General features: G+C 39.5%; 2 protein-coding genes and 1 pseudogene across 3 annotated transcripts; 1 reads left to right on the top strand and 2 right to left on the bottom strand.

Annotated features, from left to right (window-relative positions):
- Positions 1-1,400: 1,400 nt before the first annotated feature.
- LOC134184715 (uncharacterized) lies at positions 1,401-3,093 on the bottom strand. Its single transcript, XM_062652460.1, has 3 exons — positions 2,170-3,093; positions 2,068-2,110; positions 1,401-2,000 (listed from the first exon to the last, which is right to left on the bottom strand). Exons 1-3 carry the CDS (start codon positions 3,091-3,093, stop codon positions 1,681-1,683), a joined length of 1,287 nt encoding a protein of 428 aa, XP_062508444.1. The 3' UTR covers positions 1,401-1,680.
- Positions 3,094-6,886: 3,793 nt separating this feature from the next.
- LOC134184714 (DNA-directed RNA polymerase III subunit RPC8-like) lies at positions 6,887-8,090 on the top strand (annotated as a pseudogene).
- A 1,294-nt stretch (positions 8,091-9,384) lies between these two features.
- LOC134185004 (uncharacterized) lies at positions 9,385-10,543 on the bottom strand. Of its 2 annotated transcripts, none has more exons than XM_062652784.1 (2): positions 9,733-10,543; positions 9,385-9,679 (listed from the first exon to the last, which is right to left on the bottom strand). In XM_062652784.1, exons 1-2 carry the CDS (start codon positions 10,301-10,303, stop codon positions 9,543-9,545), a joined length of 708 nt encoding a protein of 235 aa, XP_062508768.1. In that variant the 5' UTR covers positions 10,304-10,543; the 3' UTR covers positions 9,385-9,542. The 2 variants fall into 2 exon arrangements, with proteins under 2 accessions (XP_062508768.1, XP_062508769.1); XM_062652785.1 differs by having other exon boundaries at positions 9,385-9,665.
- Positions 10,544-23,599: the final 13,056 nt, after the last annotated feature.

Raw genomic sequence — 23,599 nt, 5'->3', positions numbered from 1 at the left:
CCACATGCATGTGAGTGAACGCTATTTAGTGGCCTGAGACGCCTCAAAACTTGAAGCAGAACATCACTAGGAAAGGACTGGACTAGATGGCTTGCGCCTTCCCAAGACATTTATAGGGACCATCCACTCATCTCTCAGCTAAACCGGTGTACTAGCGGATTTCGTCCCCTCGTGATAAATGTGCGATTAGGTCCTACTCGGACCACACACGCGTCGCGACTTAGTCCCCCTACGCTGATTTGGTCCGCCAACGTAAAGTTAAATACGACTACATTACATATTCTGCGCCGTATTTTCTCGTCTCGAGAACATCTACTGCATAACAGCACCTCATTGGACCTATATCCGCAAACGGACGCTAGCTGATTTGGTCCTGGGGGGGGGGGCTTTTGTACGCGGGGGAACCAAATCCGCTGCAACATCGGCCCCTTTCAATGATGTGTTCAAAAAGTCACTCTGCAGAATAATCGCACTGGCGTTCGACCTCAGTCGAGAAGAAACATCACAAAACTAAACCAAGTAGCAGTAATTATACTTTTCTAGATACACACAATGACACGTACGATCTCATTTAGTCTTTGAATAACAGAATAGATGTTATTGCCGTCTTATGATGAAGACTATATCTTACCAGTATAAACACATGTCTCGCCTCCTCTATTTTTTAGGTCTGGCTTCGGCCCTGCGAGTAGGCAACTTTATCAGTAAGAAATGTTATGTGCCATTTTTAATAAATTATGCAAAACTTAGTTATAAAGAGAAATACTGTATCAGTATTCTGTGAGGTTAATGCACATGACATATCAAAGTTCTCCTAAAACTGACTCAATATGGTTTCTCGTAACTATACCCATGGTAGGTCTCACCTAAAATGCGAATCTACAAGACTACATACTAGAATATACACGATTAATTAATTAAACATTGTCGCTTGAGTCATGAAAACTCTACCCGCACTATACCCCTGGTAAAGTGCAAGTACAACCCTGTATGTATATACATTGATATATTATTAGTTTTACAGACAAACAGACGAATTACTTTAGTATCATTTGATCGAGGCACTGACATCGAGATCTGTACATGTAGTGACGAGCCCGCTTGTGCTACGTGGAAACATGTAATATAACGTCTGTTTGCATTATGATTTACGTGTTACAAACCAATGAACTTGTGGTCTACCGCACTCGGCTGTATGATAATGCAAAAGAGTTTACATTTAGTTCGATAATGAGAGACTTGCAAACGTCAGTTTTAGTTGTAATAGCGTTCGATTCTCTTCTAGTGTACGCTAGTGAAGTTTAGAATATACAAAAATCATGAATGGCAAAGGGATATATATATATATATATATATATATATATATATATATATATATATATATATATAATACACAATCTATGCAAAATCGTTTTATAGTAGAATTTGTTGTGTTTGTCAGTTCTGTTGTTGCATGAGTTGTGTAGAATGTAAACAGTCAGTCAGCCAGCCAGACATAGAGACCTTTGAATAAATTTTACCACTATATGTTTTTAGTTGTTGTGGCTACTAACAAATCTCGTGACTTTACAAAGTGCCGTTTCTTACTGCTTATAACTGAAATATCGTGGATATGCTCAATGTTAATGCAAATAACTCAATTGATTCTGACCTTACTACTCTGCAATATGTTCAAACCAACTATATCTGGACAAGCAGATTTTTCACTGTTTGTTTTAGGTCAACACTTTCTCTGTCACACAATTGGAGAAGCTGTGCAATAGTTTTGGGTATATGGACCGGACTCCATTTGTGTAGCATCATTCTGACTAATTCGGTCGGTTCGTCGGTTTTCATTAGCATTCTCGGATCAACCATATCCCTGATCTCTCTAATACTGTATTCCAAAACTTCTGCTAACTCCTTCCATCTGCAGCAAATCACTGGAGTAACAGAATTAATGACATCTAAATCGACAATTGGATATGAATCTTGTGAGAAATAACACGATGACCAAGATGCTAATATGTAAAATATAAATTAATAAATGAGATTGTAGAAGTCAGTATATATACAGTGTTGACTTACTGAAACGGGGAAGCACCCTTGTTGCTCTGCATTGTCTTTCATACTAAAACAGACTCAATACATAAAGATTATATAAATACAAATAGTTGATAGGAAACATACAATTTCACGAGTCATTTCGTAAAAATCTTCCCAATTTTCTAATTTATTGTAAACGAATGCATCGAATTCTCTTGGTTTCCTGACTAACGCTCCCTGCTGCAACAAAGGAACTATATATTCCACTTTGCAATCGCCGACGACAACGTCAGATTTGAATTCAGTTGGCTTTGCATCTTGGACTCGAAGTTCGTCGTCTCCTTCAAGCATGTAAGGGAGATATGTGTGAGACTGATCAGCAAACTGAGACTCGTCCTTGATTTGGGGATTTTCTTTTTCTAGTGAAAATTTGATGCCATCGCGTGGTACATTCACTCTAACGGCAAGAGGCCGCTGTAATAGTCTAACTCTTCTGCTCTTTGTTGTTGGACCCCAATTGACTAGATGCTTTCCAGTTCCAACGTCGTATCTATGACGGATTGCGTGGGTTATGGATGCACCGTTCGTACAGCGGACTATCTTGAAGTTCATCGGACTGCTGCAGTATTGACTTCCGATTACTGCATAGTCAATTCTTCTAAACGGAATTGAACGTTCTGGAAAACAGGTGTACGTTTTATCCGCCAGATATTCGTACACAACGACATAAACGGTGGCAATAGAAATACGGTCAAGATGAAGAATGATTTTCTTCGACTTTTTAACATACCTAGCCTGACACTCATGCCAACCACCTAACCAGTTTATCCCGTCTTCATTCATAATGATGTTTTCCAAAAGTAGAATTCGCCCTTTGTAACACTTGGGAAAAGAGGGATCATTTTCAAAAGTATGCGGTATCATTAGTTGAGCGTTTTTCTTCAACTCAATGTTTGGTTCAGTGCAAACTGTAATGAAAGGACTAACAACAACACGTTTGCAAGCTGACAGGCGGTCACAACGTGGTATATTCTCGCACGGTCGCACAAAACGGTCCGAATGAAGCATTGTTTCACTAAACAATACGTGAACATGAACTTTTGGAATTCGTTTACTTGTTGACCTGGGCGGCCGAGGTGATAATTGGAGTGTAGGCGGCGTCCCAGTTTCGTGAATAGCGATAAAAGTGTCTTTGTCCAATGCATTGAAATGAATTGTTAAGCGAGCTCCGGCTTCACTAGAGATAACTAAATGTTGATAAAGAAATTATAAATTACGTTTCGTAGTACATTTGGTTTCAAAAATTCGGTACTCACTTCTCGTGTAGATATTAGTTTCTGTAAAGCGATACACTAATGCTGCACCGGAAAGAACCGAGAGATTACAGCTAGAGTTTCTCTGATCTCTTGACTTTGTTGTCACCAGCATCACTGGGACTATTGACAAATACATCTATTACGACCAAACATTTATAATATTATCTTGGCAATATAAATGCATATGAATAAATAGAAAACAATACATATGATACTTTGTTATGCTAATGCAAAGAGTAGAATGACATAAATCTTGTAAACAAAAATAATTGCATAAGTTTACAAAGTATTACATGCATACACTGACCTTTACATGAAGTCAAATATTTCAAAATTTTGTCATCATCACACCTTGAGTACATATCGGGTCGTCCTCCTTTGTCGTCCAGTACTGTAACTTCTGCTCCGGCTTCGACAAGAATTGTGACTGCATCAAGACAACCAGAATTAGCCGCTATGTGAAGCGGTGCTAAACCCATATATCCCTTGCTGTTGACATCTGTTCCGGGAACAGCCACTAGACATCTCAGTATCTTCAATGCTGCCACCTTTGACATAGAGGCAGGACCGTCTTGTGGAATTGAAAGGCACACTCTATGCAATGCAGCGAGACCTTGATCATCTATTGCGTTGATATCGACACCGTACTGTACTAGGTGTTGAACTGATTTCGTTGCTTGTTGGTCGATTGCAACGGACAGCATCGTGAATCTGCTTCCTGCTATCTCAACTGTACCATTCGGGTCTTCCAAGTGATCTAGCAACATCTTAACTATCTGTTCGTGGTCTTTCATAACTGCTAACAGCATTGCAGTAGTAAATCGGTGATCGTCATAAGCAATTTTAGTCAAATCTGCGCCTTGGTTTAGAAGCACACTGGCAGCATGAACGGCATTCAAATCAGCAGCTACCATAAGGGCTGTTACTCCTCTTTCGCTAGTCTCATCAACGTCAAAAGGAAGCTGGGGAACTGGTCGGATATGCTTCGTTTTTGCAAAGGAGACCGCGTCTGGTTCGTAGTACCCAATCGTCAGATACTTTGCAGATAAATAGTTTTGTCGAAGACGGCGACGTTCTTCGTAAACATGAAACATATCTTCCACTACAGATTTCAAACCCGTCATCACATCCATACCGGTGTAGCCGGTCGAGAAAGAAAATGACTGGTCAGTCAAATCGCTAAGCGCATGCGTAATCTTTGCAGTCCACGTGTTAGATGCGCAAAGGTAAGTATTTTTCTACGACACAGGCGGTATTGTCGGTATACATATGAGCGATCAAGACAATAAAGGTATGCAGCAAAGCAAACGAAGAAAACTATGAGAGTGGATAAACCCTGCCACTGAGCTTTGTAAAGCACATTTGCAAATTGTGCGTCAAAAGGATTCAGGTGAGAAACAAAAGTCGAGAGAGTTGGAGGAAGCAAGCACACGAGCATAGATTAACAACGTATGGGTCGCATTTATCGTTTGTGTTAAAAATGAGCACATCGTTGATTACGCTTTTAAAAATGTAGACTGTAGTGAGTTTCATTTTGCATCGAGTTGTCAAGTTCAATAATTTTAAAACCTTTTTGTGTAATAAGAAGCAGATGTAGAAATTGCATAAATGATAGAAACAAGATCTATAGATATTGTGAACCAAAACCAGCTATCATCATTGAATCCTTTCAACCCACTGTAAACAGGTAAAATATAGATAATGTGGGTTGGAAGGATTTATGATGATGTCTGCTTTTGGTTCATTTAAATACTAGAATTTCTAAAACGTTTCTCTAAATAGGAAAATTAAAGTAGGGATTATATAAAAAGTAATAGCAGCAATTTCTTGATAATATCAACCAAAGCCAGACATCATTATTGAATCCTTCTAACTCGGTAAATGTAAAATGTGTTCAATATTTACTTGCAATAATACCTTAATCAATTCACTCCTTAGTCATGTCATTCCTATATTGACTGAAGGTTGCTGCGCATAAAATCCAGCAGTCAAAATTAAAGATTAACACATAATGGATATGCGTTGTAAATGTTAGGTACTCATGTAAATTGTTATGTGTAAGTAATTACTTGTCATTTTTGCTGCTGTATGCGACATAGATCGCAAAATATTTTATACAATACCTGACAATGGCAAACACAATCGAATTACACAGCTTTCGTAAAATTCTTTCATCAACGATTTGCCTAGTTAGCTAGAGTTGATTAGTGCTTCTTCCCCATTGTCTCTGTTTGCCAGACAATCAATCGCCAATACTGCTCCGTGATTTGCCCGAACTGTGCATTAGTGTTGATGGCGGGTCGTTGGATCAAATCTGCTTCCAAGTTTTTCTGTGATATCTATACCTATAGCGTGCAAAAAGAGGTAGCCGTGGAGAAGAAGAAGAAGAAACAAGAACAAGGAAAATTAGCGTGACTGCATGTTTTGTAGACAGAGACGTAGCCGCCAGTCCAGTTGATCTGGTTTCAACCGGATCTTTTCAATGTTAGGTACATTCACCAACGGACCATTCCCAGGAACTTCCGAAATAGGTCATAGCTGATTAAATAAATTCTATTCCAGCCTCATATCAATTAAGTGCATGCAGACGCGCAGACTAAAACGTGTACAGCTCGTAGACCTGTTCATTCGGGTTTTAGAATAGTGGATAGTAAGTGGAACCACATGATGTTGCTTCTGTCGCCTTCCTCTAAAGCCTCATTACCCTCTGAACTTTTTGTTTCCTGCGATATTCTTCTGAGAGTCTAGAAATTACCCATGTTTTGCATCGTACTCCAATGCATAGACTTTTCGTTTTCTAAGAGACCCTTCCGAGACTCTATGAATTAACCCTGTGCTGCATCGACTCTGCACAGACCCAGCCAACGTACTAATATCTGGTTTTATAGGACTTCAGTGACGCTTAAGACGTTGCATTATGCAACTACATTACTGTGTAACACAAGAAATACTGATCTTTTTGTCTGTCTTCGCGTGCGCGTCCCTGCGTCAACCGGACCAATTCTTAATTGCTCGCAGCGTCTATGTTAGATGATCGGTGATAAAAATAGAACATTTTACGCAGCGTACAGTACAAACAGACCATTGAATTGATTTTGAGAAATTTTAGCCTGTATTTACTATTATTCTACTTGACCACGTCCACAACACTCTCTCTAGCAAGGGGTAACCTCCAGGTTCCAAAGTGTTCAAATATGAGAGGGGTGAAGTCGAGGCTTGATGTACTGCAAGAAATGTGTTGCTTCTCATATTTGTCTCTCTTCCTTTTCTCTTCAATCTTGCTGCAGCAAACCCATCTTCTAAGCCAAAGCATATCTTGGCTGAAAAGGTGTGCCGTTGCTACATCAAGATAATAGCTGCACCCAGAATCATACACAACTACTGTGTATATGTGAGGTCTATTTTAGTCTGTTTGTTTGTGTATTTGTCTGTTTCTCTGTGTCTGTCTGCAAATGGTAGTATACCGCATAACAGGCTATATCTGATATTTCTGCAAATTCTGTGCAAATTTTCTGATTTTGTTGGTTGGATTAGTTTCTTTTTGATATGCTGTGTTCAGACCGTTCATAGATGAGGTTATTGTTGGCAAAGTGCGAAGTTCAAGACCAGAAGGAGTTAACCGTCAGTCAACATATGATTCTGTTTTGTTAACGTTGATCTAGTTATGTTGTATTGCGTTGTTTAGTCGTGTCTCTTGGGTTTTTTATGATATCCTTATACCGGCAGACTCATTTCAACATCCATCTCGATTGTAAGGCAATTGCCATAGTATTTTGGTAAAACATGTTGCATTACAGGAAAGGAAACTTGCCGCAGATAATATCTGTTTTAAAAGGTTACGAAACTACTTGGTTTCAAAATTGGTGGCTTTGTGGTGCTTTTGCAGGCATTATACATGTCGGCAACCCTTTTTATTATATTTAATAAGATGATTAGTAAAAAATGATAAAAATTTAAAATTTAAAATTACAATTATAATGTACAGGATAATTATTAAATATAAAAAATTTAATAATCGACACATGTTAAATAGCCGCTTATTTCAAAAATTGAAAATAAGATAACCAAATATAAATTGAATGGCTGATATTACAATGCAAAAATTGAATGACCCAATCACCTCTGACCCTCAATGACATTAAAATTTTCACTTTGTGTCTTGATAGTTAGTGTAGATGATTGATTTTTACCTGTCAAGTTGGATTGGATTCTGTTATTATTGGCTTTATGGTCTCCTCTGTCAGCATTCTGCACTGTCATAAAACTGACCGGACAACTATTACACTAGTTTGGCCACAAGTTGGTTTGTTTGTGTATTATGCTTAGACACAAGTTGTTATTAGTGCCAACATTAGTTATCACTTAAAATTGAACATTGAAATCTGCCATAAGGAGTGTGTGCGTATGTAAGTCTGTACAATTATTGGCAAATGGTTATTGAGATTTCAAATTTTGTGCGTATTCTATATCTCAAGCATGTCTTGTTAGAACATTTGTAGTTGTAGAATTAACTGCATGCTTGCTGTTTTTCACGCCCTCTGTAAGTCTGCACTGTTGGCTATTGTTAGTGACCAATCAGAGCAAGTTTGGATTTGGGAATATGAGACCGAAGATGGTTGTCACGACCTCTACATGGACGTCAAAAAAGGCGTAAGATTTCGAGTTGCAGAAGAAATTTTTTTCGACGTTTCTCCATTGGCTCAAGAAGCTAACGAAGCAGCAGAAAAGGAAAACAAGAACGAGAGTTGAGGCAATCACCATACACCATAATAGTAAGTAGGCATTTGATGACCAGGTAATATTCATATAATAGAATTGACTGGTCGATATATTTTGCTTAAAAGGATCAGTCACTGGACCCGGATTGCAACTAATTGAATGGTGGCAGATCTAGTCCAAGGTAATATGTACCTGACCTTCTTTATGGAGTTGATATTTACAATTATTGAACAATTTGTCTGACAGTTACTGTTTTATATATAACAAAACTAGTGAAGAGTTAGTGTACCAAGAGCTCTACAATGTAGATCATGGATTCAGTAGAAGCTCTGTCGTGAAAATTATTGAAACAATTTTTGAAAACTTGATCAAGAGTTTAGCAAACTTTGCATAAGTGATAGCTACCAACACATTAGAAAAGCAGACATAAGAAGAGTGATAGTAACATGGCAGACTTTTGAATGAGATTACAACACTCACCGAATGACATTTTGTTGTAAATATCATGAATGTTGTCAATTAGAAATAAGCACCCAATTAATACAAGATTTCTTACCGGGTACAATGTATATTTTATGTATGTAATACCGTCTTAGTCGTCATGTTAACATCAAGACCAGCACCATCGATATAGATGATATTGATTGTGACACTATACAGTAATTTACTACAGATGATATAGTATAGAAGAGAAGTAGGACATGGTCCATTCGCAAATCGCATGGAACGCTACGACCAGACCGATTTCGTTATACGTAACAACCAGATCAAAGGTGAACCGCCAATCAAATCCGAAAAACGTTCAAGAAAGAGTTTCTTACCAGAACAGTGTACTTCATCAGATCTTGTTGGAAAGAAACAAAGGAGCTTATCTGTCTGCAACTGCTGTAATGCGAAATCAATGGCTTTCTCGCGACAGTGTATACGGGAACGTAAAATACGTCTTTGAAGTCTCGTGTGTTGCGGTCCCTTACAACCAATAAGCTAGAGTCTAGATTCCTAGTGTCTAGTTTAATATTCACGTTGTTAGAAAACAGGGGAAATGAAAGAACACACCGTGGACATCTGGTGACCATACGTTGACGGAACTTGCAAATCATCAAAACTGACACTTTGAAACATTTTACCTCTCGGTCTACCGGGTCTACGGTATTCTAGCAACTTTTAATCACGTGAGTAGTTAGCAGTAGTCGTTTCAAAGTAAATTGAAGTCTAAATTTGTAATACATCGCTACAAGTCGGTCGTATAGTTCTTGAAATGGCTCATAAAGCTGTGAACATGCAACATCAGTTACTAGTTGATTGAACTAATCATATAGTAGGCAATGTTGGGACTACTATTTCTAAGTTTCAAGCAATCAGTATAGCTCTGCAACAAAAGATATGCGCAACATCCATATATGTTACCATCGCACAATCTGTATATTGCAAAAAAATTCGAAATCTAACAGTCAAGGCATGGGCAACCATGTCTTTATACCCTCATAGATACGCTAGACTATTGCACGTCTCGAATCCCACGTAGTGCTTCAGTCTGCGAGGCAATGGTAACTTGTCGACGTCTTTCCGAGCAACAAGAAGCGTTATTGCTATCCTACACCACTCCTGCAACGAAAACACTAACAAATACTTTAGTCTCAGAGTGATTCATGAAAATAGATGCGTTTCTCACCACTAGGACGAATGATTCTCGCTTTCATTTTAGAGACAGGGTAGCCAGACAAAGGATTCGTGTACATGTATAAGGAATCGAGCATCATCGGATAAGACACGTACACGGTCTCATCGGCGATACGAAAGTGAATTCGCTTTGCGACATCATACATGATCCCAATTCGTTGTGCATTAGACAAACAGAGTCGCTGGTAGAGACGTCCACAATATAAAGTGAGCGAATGGCATAGTCGAAATTCACACATTGCTTCTTTAGTGCACTGATCTCTAGGCCAGGTTTGATCCATTTGTGTAAAATGATGAGGCTCTGCTTTCATGTTTGTAAGTCCGATGTGTAGACGGATAAGTCTGTCGCTCTCTAGTTTAGTGTCGACTTCGAATTTCTCGTAAGGTTTTGTATGTAGACTAGCGAAAGGTACTGCAGCTCCTGTACATACTAATACAATAGGTGTCATAAAGCAACCCGTGCAGGAACAATACGTTTCGAGAGTTGTCCAATCTTCTTTTCTGTAACGTGAACGAGACGTCTCTTGAGCATCTGAACTGTTATTGGCTGATAGACAATGCATTTCCTTGCAGACTTTTCCTGTGTTGTTTTCCTTGAGATTCTCGTTTTCTGATTCCACAAATGTTAGAAGAAACTCTTGATCCAATGTGATGCTGCAATGAATGGTAGAGGTTCACGGAGAGGAAGACCGGACGTTCTAGGTCTGTATGTACTCGTATGAGGGCGGGACTACGTTACATCGATGGCAACACTTCTTTGTTGTTCTCGAGACGCCTTGCCATTGCTACATTGTTGGAGTAGAGTGACTGCTATACAAGTAAAGACATTTGGAAGATTCGCACTCGCAGAGCTTTGTAAAAACTTTGTCGAGCAAAGTCAACTTTTCGCCTTTGCTCGTAGGCAGACTTTAAACGTGGTCCACCACAGGACATAATAACACGTGGAGAAACACATGGCGAAGCACGTGCAAGTAAAAAGTGCATTGGGAACAAAACTATAGCGTATACACGACACTCTTTTGCAGCACTGTAATAACATTCGTTTTTTGTTAGCAAGACGCACGTTATAGATACATTAGTTAGCACATGTCTTATTCTAAATTAATTAATTAATTGCACAGAAAATTCTAGACAAACTCTCAACTACAAAGTTTTTCCATGGATATATACGCACTCATGTCTACATTAATAAAAATGTGCTCACCCTTGAACACAATACGATATATCCGACACAATCAGATGTTGGTCTATAATCGTTTCTTGTCGTCTTTTGTTTCTCGCATGACCCGTTTTGACAAACAATTTTTCAGATAAGCTTACAAAGCCCTCTGACAGCATTTATCCATAGTTTCTTTTCGTTTGTTTTGCCGTAGCTTACTTGTCTTGATCGCTCACATGTATACCGACAATAACGCCGATGTCGTGTAAGAATCGTCCCTAAGGAGTTCTTTGTGCAATTTATGTGTGAGAAATTGAGTTCGACGACGTTATCAATGAATGTTACAAAACGGGTTTTTTGCATTTGCTAACGTATTTTTAATTAATAATACCACATTGTGTCACTCGTTTGGCTCTTAGACACGTTTGTGCAGCTGCAACAAGGGGCGGATTTGACATTGTTTCTGCTGTGATTGTCTAGATGTGACTGTGAAGAGGTTTTGTGGGCCAGTAGCTAAGACTCGTACCGGGATAGTATAATTGGTTAATCCACTATATATTTCGTAATTGATGAACAGCGTCATAAAGCGTGTTCACACCGGGTGTAATCATAATTAGTTTGGCGTTAGTGCACTAACGCCAGTCGTTCACACTGGTCCTAATCATGATTAGAGTAACACCATTCTAACGCCATAAAGAGTAGTATTACAACCGCATTAGTGACGTCAGTGGTTGCACGTGACTTCGGCACATGAGGTAGTGTAGAAGAAGAGCATGCCAACAATGTTTCTGATGTGGTGTTGTATGTTAAAGTACAAACGCAGTAACAACATGGCGACCTACACGGAAGCGCAGGCAGATGTATACTACAGTACATGCTTGCTTGTACATGTGATAGCTTCCTGCCGTCCCTGAATGAGCTCCCATAGAAAGCAAACTAAATGTTTCCCTCTTCGAAACCTAAAGCAATGGCTTCGTCAATTGATCAATTGATCAAGGTAGAGCATCGCCGCTCCCGCGCAAAACAACGCCGAATTTCACTTGTTACATAAAAAACAACTAACGAACTCAAAACATAGCCATACCATTCAGCAACAACACCCCGAAAGCAGTCCTTCTAATTTAGACAACGCGAAGAGCTTTAGGAAGTCGAAGAAGACTCGTCTGGACAGCCGGTGCGACTCCAAGCAGTCGGTTTCTTCGTCAAATTGCGCCGCCATTCTGGAACATACGGGAGTTCTAAAGGATTACTTGGGTAGAGCGAAGTCCCGGCTATCATCTGTGACGTCGTGCATGCATTCGTTGTAACCGGATATATTTTATACTAGTATACATGGCCCGTCCTTCGTACGGGCAAGATACTGTAGTGTAAAGTTAGGTCTGAGGACACGTCACGTGCATCTTTGTTGCGAGGTCCCGGATGGGCTAAATGAATTCGAATCTTGCTCTTCGCGGATAGAAATCGACACACTCCCCGTGTAGCGCTTGCTGCAGAAACGTGTAGGTTGGATTCGGTGCAAATGCAATCAGAATTTGGAGAGAAACGAAAGCGATAGAAGAGTAAGTTTCGTCGGCAAGAGATATTCGATTGCTCGAAGCTTTGCGAAGGACGACGATGCATACGTTCTACACGGGACTGGTGTGGTCGTGTGTTCGAATGAACCGGAATGTGTAGCGTTTGCGTCATCGAGAAATTTTAGGCTGGGGTCGACCCCTCGAGAGGAGACCCGGTGCATATTTTCTTAATTGTTTCACGTAAACTTTCCCCTGTGTGCGCCGAGTGTGCGTGCCAATTTCGGTTGCGAACGGACAAAAGACGTGGCCGCCAAACGCGAACACACACACACACACACACACACACACACACACACACACACACACACACACACACACACACGAGACAATTTGAGCTTTATATATTAGATTATTTATTGAAAATTTTGCACAGTAGTGCTATGCGCATAATATGGGTGTGGTGTTAGCTCCGCCCGCCATTGTCCCTAGCGACAGCGAATGAGCATTCAGCATATAATTTGTCGCATGTGTGTTTCAATAGCTCCGCCTGGATATTTGTGTGGCGACCAATCAACAGTTGCTATATAATTGATTAGTCTCAGTGATTGGTTCCGACGTTCGACATCGAAAGAGCTCAAATCCAACCGTTATTACTTTCGAAAACCGTTCGGCGACCTGTTTCTTCCGTCTGTGAACGGTTTTTGGCCAAGCGACCGTTTTGGGAGACGCGTCAGCGTGAACAACTCGATTCGAGCAGACTCGCCTACCGTAATTCACGTTTCCCCGCTCGTAATCCGTTCGTTTATGGGTTTGACTTTGTCTGTAGGTTGATTGAAACGTTATTGAGAGGATAGACGATTGTTGGGGACGTTTGCGACTGATAATGAGAGACAGGAAGAGGTCTGGTTCGTGTAGCGGCGAATTCACGGCGTGACATTGAACTAGATTGCTAAATTGTTGCATTTGAGATTGTTCTTGGTACTTCTAATAAAGTAAGAAAGATGTAGAAACATGTGCAGTGTGTTGAGGATGTTGGCTGACTAGCTAGATTGCAGTTTAGAGCAATTTAGAGCAGCCAGACGTTAGTAATTAGAGTCATGTGTCATATGGTTGCCGTGAAACGTCCCCTGTAGCGACATGTTCTTGCAGATTTCTCAACAAAGCGCTCGCAAACAGCCACGGAACTACATCTCCATGAAAGCAACAAAGTGTATAACGCATGTTCACGTGTAGACCGTTCCCATCGAACAATCACCCAGAATCGGTGTCAACTGATCAATCAGGGTCGTCAGAGTCACTTAGATTTGTCCGTTTGGCAATCGGTTTACCCAACTGTCTTCAAATACAACGTTCTACCATCCTGCCGAGTTACAACCGGTTTGAGCGAAGTCGTGATCGACCTTCAAGAGAATAACGGCTACCTCGAAAGCCTAGCAACGCGTAGTTTGGCAAAAAACGAGCCCACGAGTAGAAAGGGCATACGTAGACATGTTCACAGCCGGGGTTTGAGCTCGAAAAGAGAGCGGAGTTCAAAAAACATTGCGGTAAGGTGAGGTGTGACATGCGTGGGAGCGGCGTATATCTACCTTCATGAATTGAGGACGAGTTCTTGCCAGAAATGACGGAATGATACTGTCGAGGCTAATTACACTCGCGTGCCCACATGACTTACTAGTTAGCGGTGTGAACGCGCTTGCGCTAATGTTGGCCCAATCATATTTAGCCTAATCATAGTTGTCCAGATGTTGGTGTGAACACACTCATTAACTGACGGATTTGTTTGCTTCTAAATTGTATATTTGAAATACAAAATTATAAATTAACTATTTTTGAAAAATGGGCTAAACATTTTATTGGTAATAAAAGTAAAAACAAAAATTTTTAATTTATACATTTTTTCATCAATAACAGTATTTTAAAAATATATATTTACTCAATCTTAATTTATCTTAATTTCTCTACTTTACGGCTAATTTGGGCATGGATATTTTTTACAACTACAGAATTATGACATTATTACATGTGTGTGGATTTTAGTTAGAGATAATGGTATAGATTGAAATCGGAGTGCGCTGCTTATCTTTGAGCATGTTGACGATGGACTGCAAAGCTCTACGCATACGCTTAGCCATTTGACTGGCCAGTCATTTTGCTTTCCAACCGGCCACACCACTGAGGGCGGATTTTATATCTGTTGCGGAAAATATGTTTGATGTTTGCAAGAGCGTCTCCGTCTTTACATCTATTTGCCTGCAAAGAATCTGAGGATTGGGAATGCAACGAGCCAGACTCGGTCTTCTTTGTAAAAACGAAGCATGCAAATCCGACCAGTTTCCCAACTTATGTATACTTTGAACGTTGATGAGATTAGGGAAAGAGCAGTGTAACAGCCCTAAAGTATAGCTGCTGATTTGAATGCTGCCAGTGCATTTCTAAACCAAGGCGCAGATTTGACGAAAATTGCTTACAATCAACGATTTAGCACTGCAATGCGGTTAGCAGTTTGGAAAGACCATGACCCCGTTGCTAGATCACTTGGAAGGAAGACCCGAATGGTACAATTTGAGATAGAAGGAATAAGCTTAGCGATTCTTTCGGTTGCAATCGACAGACAAGCAACAAAATCAGTTTTTAACACTTTGTTCAGTACGGTGTCGATGTCAATGCGATCGATAATTAAGGTTTTGCTGCATTGCATAGAGGGTGCCTTCACAAGACGACTCTGACTCTACTTCAAAAGATTCAGCATTGACGATGCTCAAATGTCTAGTGGCTGTGCCCGGAAGAGATGTCAACATTAAAGATATATTGGTTTAGCACCTCTTCACATTGCAGCATTGCAGGTAATACTTGTTGTCTTGATGCGGTCACAATTCTTGTCGAAGACGGAGCAGAAGTTACAGTACGGGACGAAAAAGTTGGACGACCCGATATGTACTCAATGTGTGCGTATCACAAAATTTAAATATTTGTCTTCAATGTAAGTTCAGTGGAAGCATTTGCTATTTGATAGATATAGGACGTTCTAGGTCTGTATGTACTCGTATGAGGGCAGCACGACGTTACATTGATATCAACACTTATTTGTTCTCGACACGCCTTGTCGTTGCTACATTGTTGAAGTAGAGTGACAGACTCATACTGTTTATACAAGTGACGACATTTGGAAGATTCACAGAGCTTTTGTAAGAAAAATTGTTGAGCAAAGTCAACTTTTCGCCTTGCTCTTAGGCAGACTGTTCACGTGGTCCACCACATGAAATGATACATATGCCACGTGGAGAAACACGTGGCAAAGCACGTGCAAGTAAAAAAGTGCATTGGAAACCAGGCTAGCTTATACACGACACTCTTTTGCAGCACAGCACTAACATGCGTATAAATATGTTATTTGCTAGCAAGACGCACGCTATAGATACATTAGTTAGCACATGTTTTATAAAAAATTAATTAATTAATAATTACACAGAAAATCCTAGACAAAATATCAACTACAACGTTTGTCCATGGATATATATATATATATATATATATATATATATATATATATATATATATATATATATATTTACTCATGTCTACATTACAAAAACAATGTGCTCATCTTTGAACACAATACGATAAATCCAACATAACCAGTTGTTAGTCTTTGAATGTTTCTTGTCGTCTTTGTTTCTATAACAATTTATCAGCTCAGCTTACAAGGCTGTGTGACATCTTTATTCATAGTTTCCTTTCGTTTTGTTTTGCCTTAGTTTGCTTGTCTTGATCATTCACATGTATACCAATAATTTCGCCGCTGTCGTGTAAGTTCTTTGTGAAATTTAGCTGTGAGAAATTGAGTTCGACAACGTGGTCAATGAGTGTTACAAAACTTATTTTTGCATGTGCTAACGTATTTTTAATTAATAAAACCGCATTGTGTCAATCGTTTTGCTCTTAGAAACATTGTTCAGCTGCAACAAGGACCGGCTTTGACATTTTTACTGCTGTGATTGTCTAGATGTAATTGTGAGAGGCTTTGTGGGCCAGTAGCTAAGACTCGTACCGGTATAGTATAATAATTATTCGTTAATCCACTATATACTTCGTAATTGATGAACATTGTCATAGAGCGTGTTTACACCGGACATAATCATAATTAGTTTGGCGTTAGTGCACTAAAGTCAGTCGTCCACACTGGTCCTAATTATGATTATTGTAACACCATTCTAACGTCATAAAGAGTAGGATTACAACCGCATTAGTGGCTTCAGTGGTTGCACGTGACTTCGGCACATGAGGTAGAGTGTAGAAGAGCATGCCAACGATGATTCTGATGTGGTGTTGTATGTGTAAAAGCACAAACGCATCAAAAATATGGCGACCTACACGGAAGCGCATGCGGATGTATACTACTCGCGTGCCTGTACATGTGACCACTTCCTGCCGTCTCTGAATGAGCTCCCATAGAAAGTACACTAGATGTTTTCCTCTAAAGCAATGGCTTCGTCAAGACAATTCACGCGAATTCTTGCTGGATATGACGGACGAAAACAGTCGAGGGTAATTACACTCACGTGCTCACATGACTTACAAATCATAGTTAGCGGTGTGAACGCGCTTGCGCTAATGTTGACCTAATCATAGCTAGTCTAATCATAGTTGTCCAGATGTCGGTGTGAAGACGCTCATAGACTTCAAGATTTGTTTGCTTCTAAATTGTATCGTTTAAGTACAAAATTATTAATCAATTATTTTTTGCAAATTGGGTTAAAGGTTTTTTGGGTAATGAGGCAAAAACTTAGATTTCAAATTTATTAATTTTTTGTCAACAACAGTATCTCAAAAAATATATTTACACAATATTAATTTCTCTATTTTACGGTTAATTGTGAGCATTTATATTTCACAACTACAGAATTATGACGTTATTACATGTGCGTGGATTTTAGTTAGAGATAATGGTATAGATTGAAATCGGAGTACGCTCGTTAACTTTGAGCATGTTGACTGTGGACTGCAAAGCTCTACGCATGCACTTAACCATTTGACTGTCCAGTCATTTTGCTTTTCAATCGGCCACACCACTGAGGCCGGATTTGAAATCTGTTGTGGAAAATATGTTTGATGTTTGCGAAGAATTTCGTCGTCTTTGATAAATCTATTTGCCTGCAAAGCATCTGAGGATTAGGAATGTAACGAGCCAGATGCGGTCTCCTTTGCAAAAACGATCGAAGCATGCAAATCCGACCAGTTCCCCAACATATGTATATTTTCGACGGCGATGAGATTAGCGAAAGACAAGTAACAAGCCCTAAAGGATAGCTGCTGATTTGAATGCTGACAGTGAGTTTCTAAACCAAGGCGCAGATTTGACGAAAATTGCTTACAATCAACGACATACCACTGCAATACGGTTAGCAGTTTGGAAACACCATGACCCCGTAGCTAGATCACTTGGAAGACCCGAATGGTACAATTGAGATAGGAGGAATCAGCTTCGCGATTCTTTCGGTTGCAATCGACAGACAAGCAACAAAATCAGTTTAACGCTTTGTACAGTATGGCGTCGATGTCAACGCGATCGATAATTAAGGTCTCGTTGCATTGCATAGAGTGTGCTTTCACGATAAGACTCTGACTCTACTTCAAATGATGCTGCATTGACGATGCTCAAATTTCTAATGGCAGTGCCCGGAAAAGATGTAAACATCGAAAGATGTATGGGTTTAGCACCTCTTCACATTGCAGTTAATTCTTGTAGTCTTGATGCAGTTACAATTCTTGTCGAAGCCAAAGCAGAAGTTACAGTACAGGACGACAAAAGAGGACGACCCGATATGTACTCAAGGTGTGCAGATCACGAAATTTTGAAATATTTGTTTCCATGTAAAGATGAGTGGATGCATTTGATATTTGGTACATATAGGCAATCAATTTCTGTTTGCATTGCAAGCTTGTCTCATTCTTGCTCTTTTCTTGTGCATAACAAAGTATCATGCCTATACATACTTTCTTTTTATTATATATGTCTATTGCCAAGATAATAATATAAATTTTTGGTTGTAATAATCTATTCGTAAATAATTCCCGAGATTTTTGGGGGAACAAAGGTACGAGATCAGATAAATCTAGCTGTAATCTCTCTGTTCTTTCTGGTACAATATTTCTGTGTCGACTAGTGTCAATACGAGAATTGAGGTTTTCTCATTTTTAATTTTGAATAAGAGAGTATTTAAAATGTTTTAATTATTAAATTTTTTATATTTAATAACTATAATGTACATTATAAAATTGTAATTTTAAATTTAAATTTTCAATTTTTTTCACTAATCATCTTATTTATCCGAGACTTCCTCAGTGTCACGAGACTTGCGAGCAACTACAAAAAACGTATAAGGGGAATTGATTTTTGGTTTGTGGCTGACTGGCTGCTTGTTTGGCTAGCTGACTGGCTATGTCTGTCACGCTCAAAGATGCGCCACACCTTTAGTGCTGTCCAATTACCAAGCAATGTTTGCAATTTGTCGTACATGGCAACATAAGAGACAATGCACGAGTCGGTGTACTAGCGTATTTGGTCCCCCGCGCCAAGTGTATTTGCAAATAAGATGTGTTTGAACTAATTAAAGATTTTGAGCATCTATGTACAACATGCGTCTTCCGAACAAACAGGTTTAACCCAAGCTATTGCAGTTCCGTTAAATAGTGTTACGTAGGTTTTCCTCCAGGATTCACTTCTCTTGCACGTGTTTTGCCATGTTTTAATATGTCATGTGGTAAACCAAGTGTACAGCACACATCTGTATAAGACAAAAAGTTGATTTCGCAAACCAAATTGTATAAAATAGACCTTTAGAGTAAATCGGTTGTGACAATGTTTCGTAACAAATCTTTACGAATCTTCCGAAATTTGTCACTTGTATAACTGATGAGTCACTCTAACCCAACAATGTAGCAAGTGAAAAAGGCGCCTGGAAACCAACAAAGAAGTGTTGATATCGATGTGGCATAGTGCCATCCTTCGTTGTTTTGATCGAAGAGTACGTACGTATACAGACCTAGAACGCCTGTTAGCGAATTTCCGTATTCCTCTACCATTCAATGCAACACCACGTTGGACACAGCTTCTTCTCAAATTTGTGGAGTCAGAAAACGAGAATCTCAACAATACAACTAACTAAGGAACTCTCTGCGAGCAAATGCATTCTCCATCAGCAAATAACAGGTCAGATGTTCAAGAGTCTTCTTGTTCACGTTACAGAAAAGAAGATTGGACGAATGACTACCCACATCATTTCTGCACGCGTTGTGCTTGGACACCTTTTGTTAGTACGGAAGCAGTACTTTTCGATAATCAACGTACAAAACCTTACGAGATATTTGAAGTCGACATAAGTTTAAAGTGCGATGGACGCATTTCTGTAATCATCGGATTTACAAACATACGAACAGAGCCACGTCGTTTTACTCAAGAGGATCGAATATGTCCAATGAATCTTTATGGACAGTCACAATATTTGTCAATGTGGGAACTTCGACTCTTTGACGATTCTCTCTTTCTTCGTTGTGGATGTGACTACCCTCGACACTGGTTGTCTAACGCACACCGCATTGGGATCATGTACGATGTCGCAAAGCGATTTTACTTTCGTCTCGACGATGAGACGGTGTTCGTGTCAGATCCGATGACGTTCGATTCTTTAGTGTACGCGACTGCTTTGGCTAGTTACCCTGTCGACAAGGCGACAGTGAGAATCGTTCGTTCTAGTGGTGAGAAACGCATCTATTCAAGTGACGCTCTCTGCCAGTAAAATTTTTTGTTGTATGTTAGTGATTTCGCTGCAGGAGTGGTGTAGGATAGCAATAACGCTTCTTGTTGCTCGGAAAGACGTCGACAAGTTACCATTGCCACGTAGACTGAAGCGATACGTGAGATGCGAGACGAGCAGTCATATAGTATCTTTGAAGCATATATTTAGAAACAAACGTTCGCTCATATCATCATCTTGATCTTTTGCAATGTATACATTATATGCGCTGGTGACACATATAGACGTTGTGTATATTTTAGTACTACTGATTGCTCGACACCATAGCCACAGGTATAGTCGTCTAGAGAAATATTAATCCCAACATTGCCTACTGTATGTTTAGTTTAACTGAGTAGTCACTAATGCTGGTTTTCACGCTCGGTTCCACGGTTATAAGCCGTTTGAACTGCGATAGACTTGCCTCAATCTACCGTATAAAATGAAACACTGGCGGGAATTTATTTTAGCGGATTGGCAGGTTTTCATTGACCGCCAATATAAAATTCACCCTTAATTTGGCCTCCGGGATATGTAGGCATTTCCATGCATTTGCAGGAATAGTTAATTATGCGAGCTTCATACTAACTAGTTATTAAATGTTGATATAGATTTTAAATCACATTTCATAGATTTGGTTTTTGATCAAAAATTCGTTACTCACTTTTCGTATTAATACTAGTCGACACACAAATCTTGCATCAGAAAGAACAGAAAGATTACCGCCAGAGTTTCTCTGATCTCGTACCTTTGTTGTCACAAACATTACTGAAATTATTTATGAATAGATTATTACAACCAAACATTTATAATATTATCTTGGCAGTAGACATATAGAATAAAAAGAAAAGTATATATAGACATGATAATTTGTTATGCACAAGCAAAGAGCAAGAATGAGACAAGCTTCTAATGGAAACAAAAATTAATTGTCTATGTCTACCAAATATCAAATGCATCCACTGACCTTTACATGACGACAAATATTTCAAAATTTTTGTAATACGCACACATAATGTCATTGAGTACATATTGGGTCGTCCTCCTTTGTCGTCCCGTACTGTAACTTCTTCTCCGGCTTCGACAAGAATTGTGACCGCATCAAGACAAAAGGAATTACCTGCAATGTGAAGAGGTGCTAAACCAATATGTCTTTTGATGTTTACATCTCTTCCAGGCACAGCCAATAGACATTTGAGCATCATCAATGCAGTATCCTTTGAAGTAGAGTCAGAGTTGTCTCGTGAAGACACACTCTATGCAATGCAGCGAGACCTTGATCAGTGATCGCATTGACATCGACACCGTTCTATACAAAGAGTTAAACTGATTTCGTTGCTTGTCTGTCGATTGCAACCGAAAGAATCGCGAAGCTTATTCCTCCTATCTCAATTGTACCATTCGGGTCTTTAATATGATCTAGCAACGGAGCCGTGGTCTTTCCAAACTGCTAACCGCATTGCAGTTGTAAATAGTTGATCGTAAGCAGTTTCCGTCAAATCGGCGCCTTTGGTTAAGAAATACACTGGCAGAATTCAAATCAGCAGCTATACTTTAGGGCTGTCACTGCTCTTTCGCTAATCTCATCGCCGTCGAAAGTATACATAAGTTGGGAAACTGGTCGGATTTGCATGCTTGGTTTTTGCAAAGGTAACCGCACCTGGATCGTTACATTTCCAATCCTCAGATTCTTTACAGGCAAATAGATTTGTCAAAGACGGCGACATTCTTCGCAAACATCAAACATATCTTCCACAACAGATTTAAAATCCGCCCTCAGTGGTGTAGCCGGTTGGAAAGCAAAATGACTGGACAGTCAAATGGCTAAGCGCATGCGTAGAGCTTTGCAGTCCACCGGCAATATGCTTAAAGTTAAGCAGCGCACTTCGATTTCAATCTGTACCATTATCTCTAACTAAAATCTACGCACATGTAATAATGTTCTAATTCTCTATTTGTGAAAATATTCATGCTCAAAATTAGCCGTGAAAGAGAGAAATTAAGATTGAGTAAACATCTTTTTGAAATACTGTTGTTTACACATAAATAAATGTATTTAAATTTAAGTATTTATCACATTACCAATAAAATGTTGAACTCATTTTGCAAAAATAATTCATTGATAACTTTGTACTTCAAAGATACAATTTAGAAGCAAACAAATCTGTCAGTCTATGAGCGTGTTCACACCGACATATGGACAACAATGATTTAATAGGCTAACTATGATTAGGCAAACATTAGCGCAAGCGCGTTCACACCGCTAACTATGATTAGTAAATCATGTGAGCACGTGAGTGCAATTACTCTCGACAGTTTTCATCCGTCATGTCCGGCAAGAATTCGCGTGAATTGTCTTTGTGTCAGGCACATCAGGTACTGGCAAATCATACCTGATCAACGCAATATCTCATCTGTTGGGTTCGCATTGCCTCTTGACGGCTATATATATATATATATATATATATATATATATATATATATATATATATATATATATATATATATATATATATATGTATGTATGTATGTATGTATGTATGTATGTATGTATATATGCATGGGTCGACAGACGGCTGCGTCAAGCAACATGTCGTCTAGATTGTCCACTCGGTAACATGTCTCTTATTCTAATTAGAGACTTTGCACAACTACCACCTGTTAGAGATTTGTCCATCCCAATGCAACAAGTACAGACGATACATGGATTCAACATGTATCGAATGTTCAATTCAGCTGTTGTGCTCACAGACCAAGTAAGACAGTCTGGTGTTGATGCAGCCACTATACATCATTCCGACAGCTGCTGTTGAGACTTCGTAACGGCACAGTCACACAAGAAGACGGGAATGCTTTACAAATACGATCACCACAGTCTGTCCCAAACATGTCATCTTTTAATTAACGGAGCCGTGAGGTTATTTTTTGACAAAATTTCAGTTGCTGAATACAACATCAATGCTTTATAAACTCAGCACACCTGTAGCAAGAATCAATGCGATTCAATTTGATACCATAGCTGCTGTTTCAACAACAGACGAAGCCGATGGCCTTAGCAATTTTCATCGCTTCTGGTGCAAAAGTAATGCTTTCTGCTCATCTCTGGCAACCAGCAGGCCTCTGTAATGGAGCATTTGGCACGGTCAATTGATTCTGTATGCACAAGGTCACCAACCACCGCAACTGCCAATAGCCATAATTGTATAATTCAATGAATTTGTGGGTCCTGCGATGATGCCAGATTTGCCTGGCAGTGTACCTGTTTCAACCATTACTGTGGAATGGGCATCAAACTGCAACACCCACCACTCCAGACAACAACTGCCGCTACGACTTGCACATACAATGGCTATATTCACAAATCGCAAGGCAGCACACTCGACCAGGCAGTCA

The sequence above is a fragment of the Corticium candelabrum genome, chromosome 9 (assembly GCF_963422355.1).
Source record: "Corticium candelabrum chromosome 9, ooCorCand1.1, whole genome shotgun sequence".
Classification (NCBI taxonomy): Eukaryota; Metazoa; Porifera; class Homoscleromorpha; order Homosclerophorida; family Plakinidae; genus Corticium; species Corticium candelabrum.
The sequence above is the reverse complement of the archived record's forward strand: the minus strand, read 5'-3'. Positions and strand labels throughout refer to the sequence as shown.

Excerpts from the sequence above, each read along its gene's own strand:
- LOC134185004 (XM_062652784.1), bottom strand. The coding sequence starts at position 10,303 with ATGCATTGTCTATCAGCCAATAACAGTTCAGATGCTCAAGAGACGTCT. Across the intron at positions 9,680-9,732 it reads GAGAATCATTCGTCCTAGTG|TGTTTTCGTTGCAGGAGTGG; the intron begins GTGAGAAACGCA and ends AGTATTTGTTAG.
- LOC134184715 (XM_062652460.1), bottom strand. The coding sequence starts at position 3,093 with ATGCTTCATTCGGACCGTTTTGTGCGACCGTGCGAGAATATACCACGT. Across the intron at positions 2,111-2,169 it reads ACGAAATGACTCGTGAAATT|TATGAAAGACAATGCAGAGC; the intron begins GTATGTTTCCTA and ends AGTCTGTTTTAG. Across the intron at positions 2,001-2,067 it reads AAGGGTGCTTCCCCGTTTCA|CATCTTGGTCATCGTGTTAT; the intron begins GTAAGTCAACAC and ends TTTACATATTAG.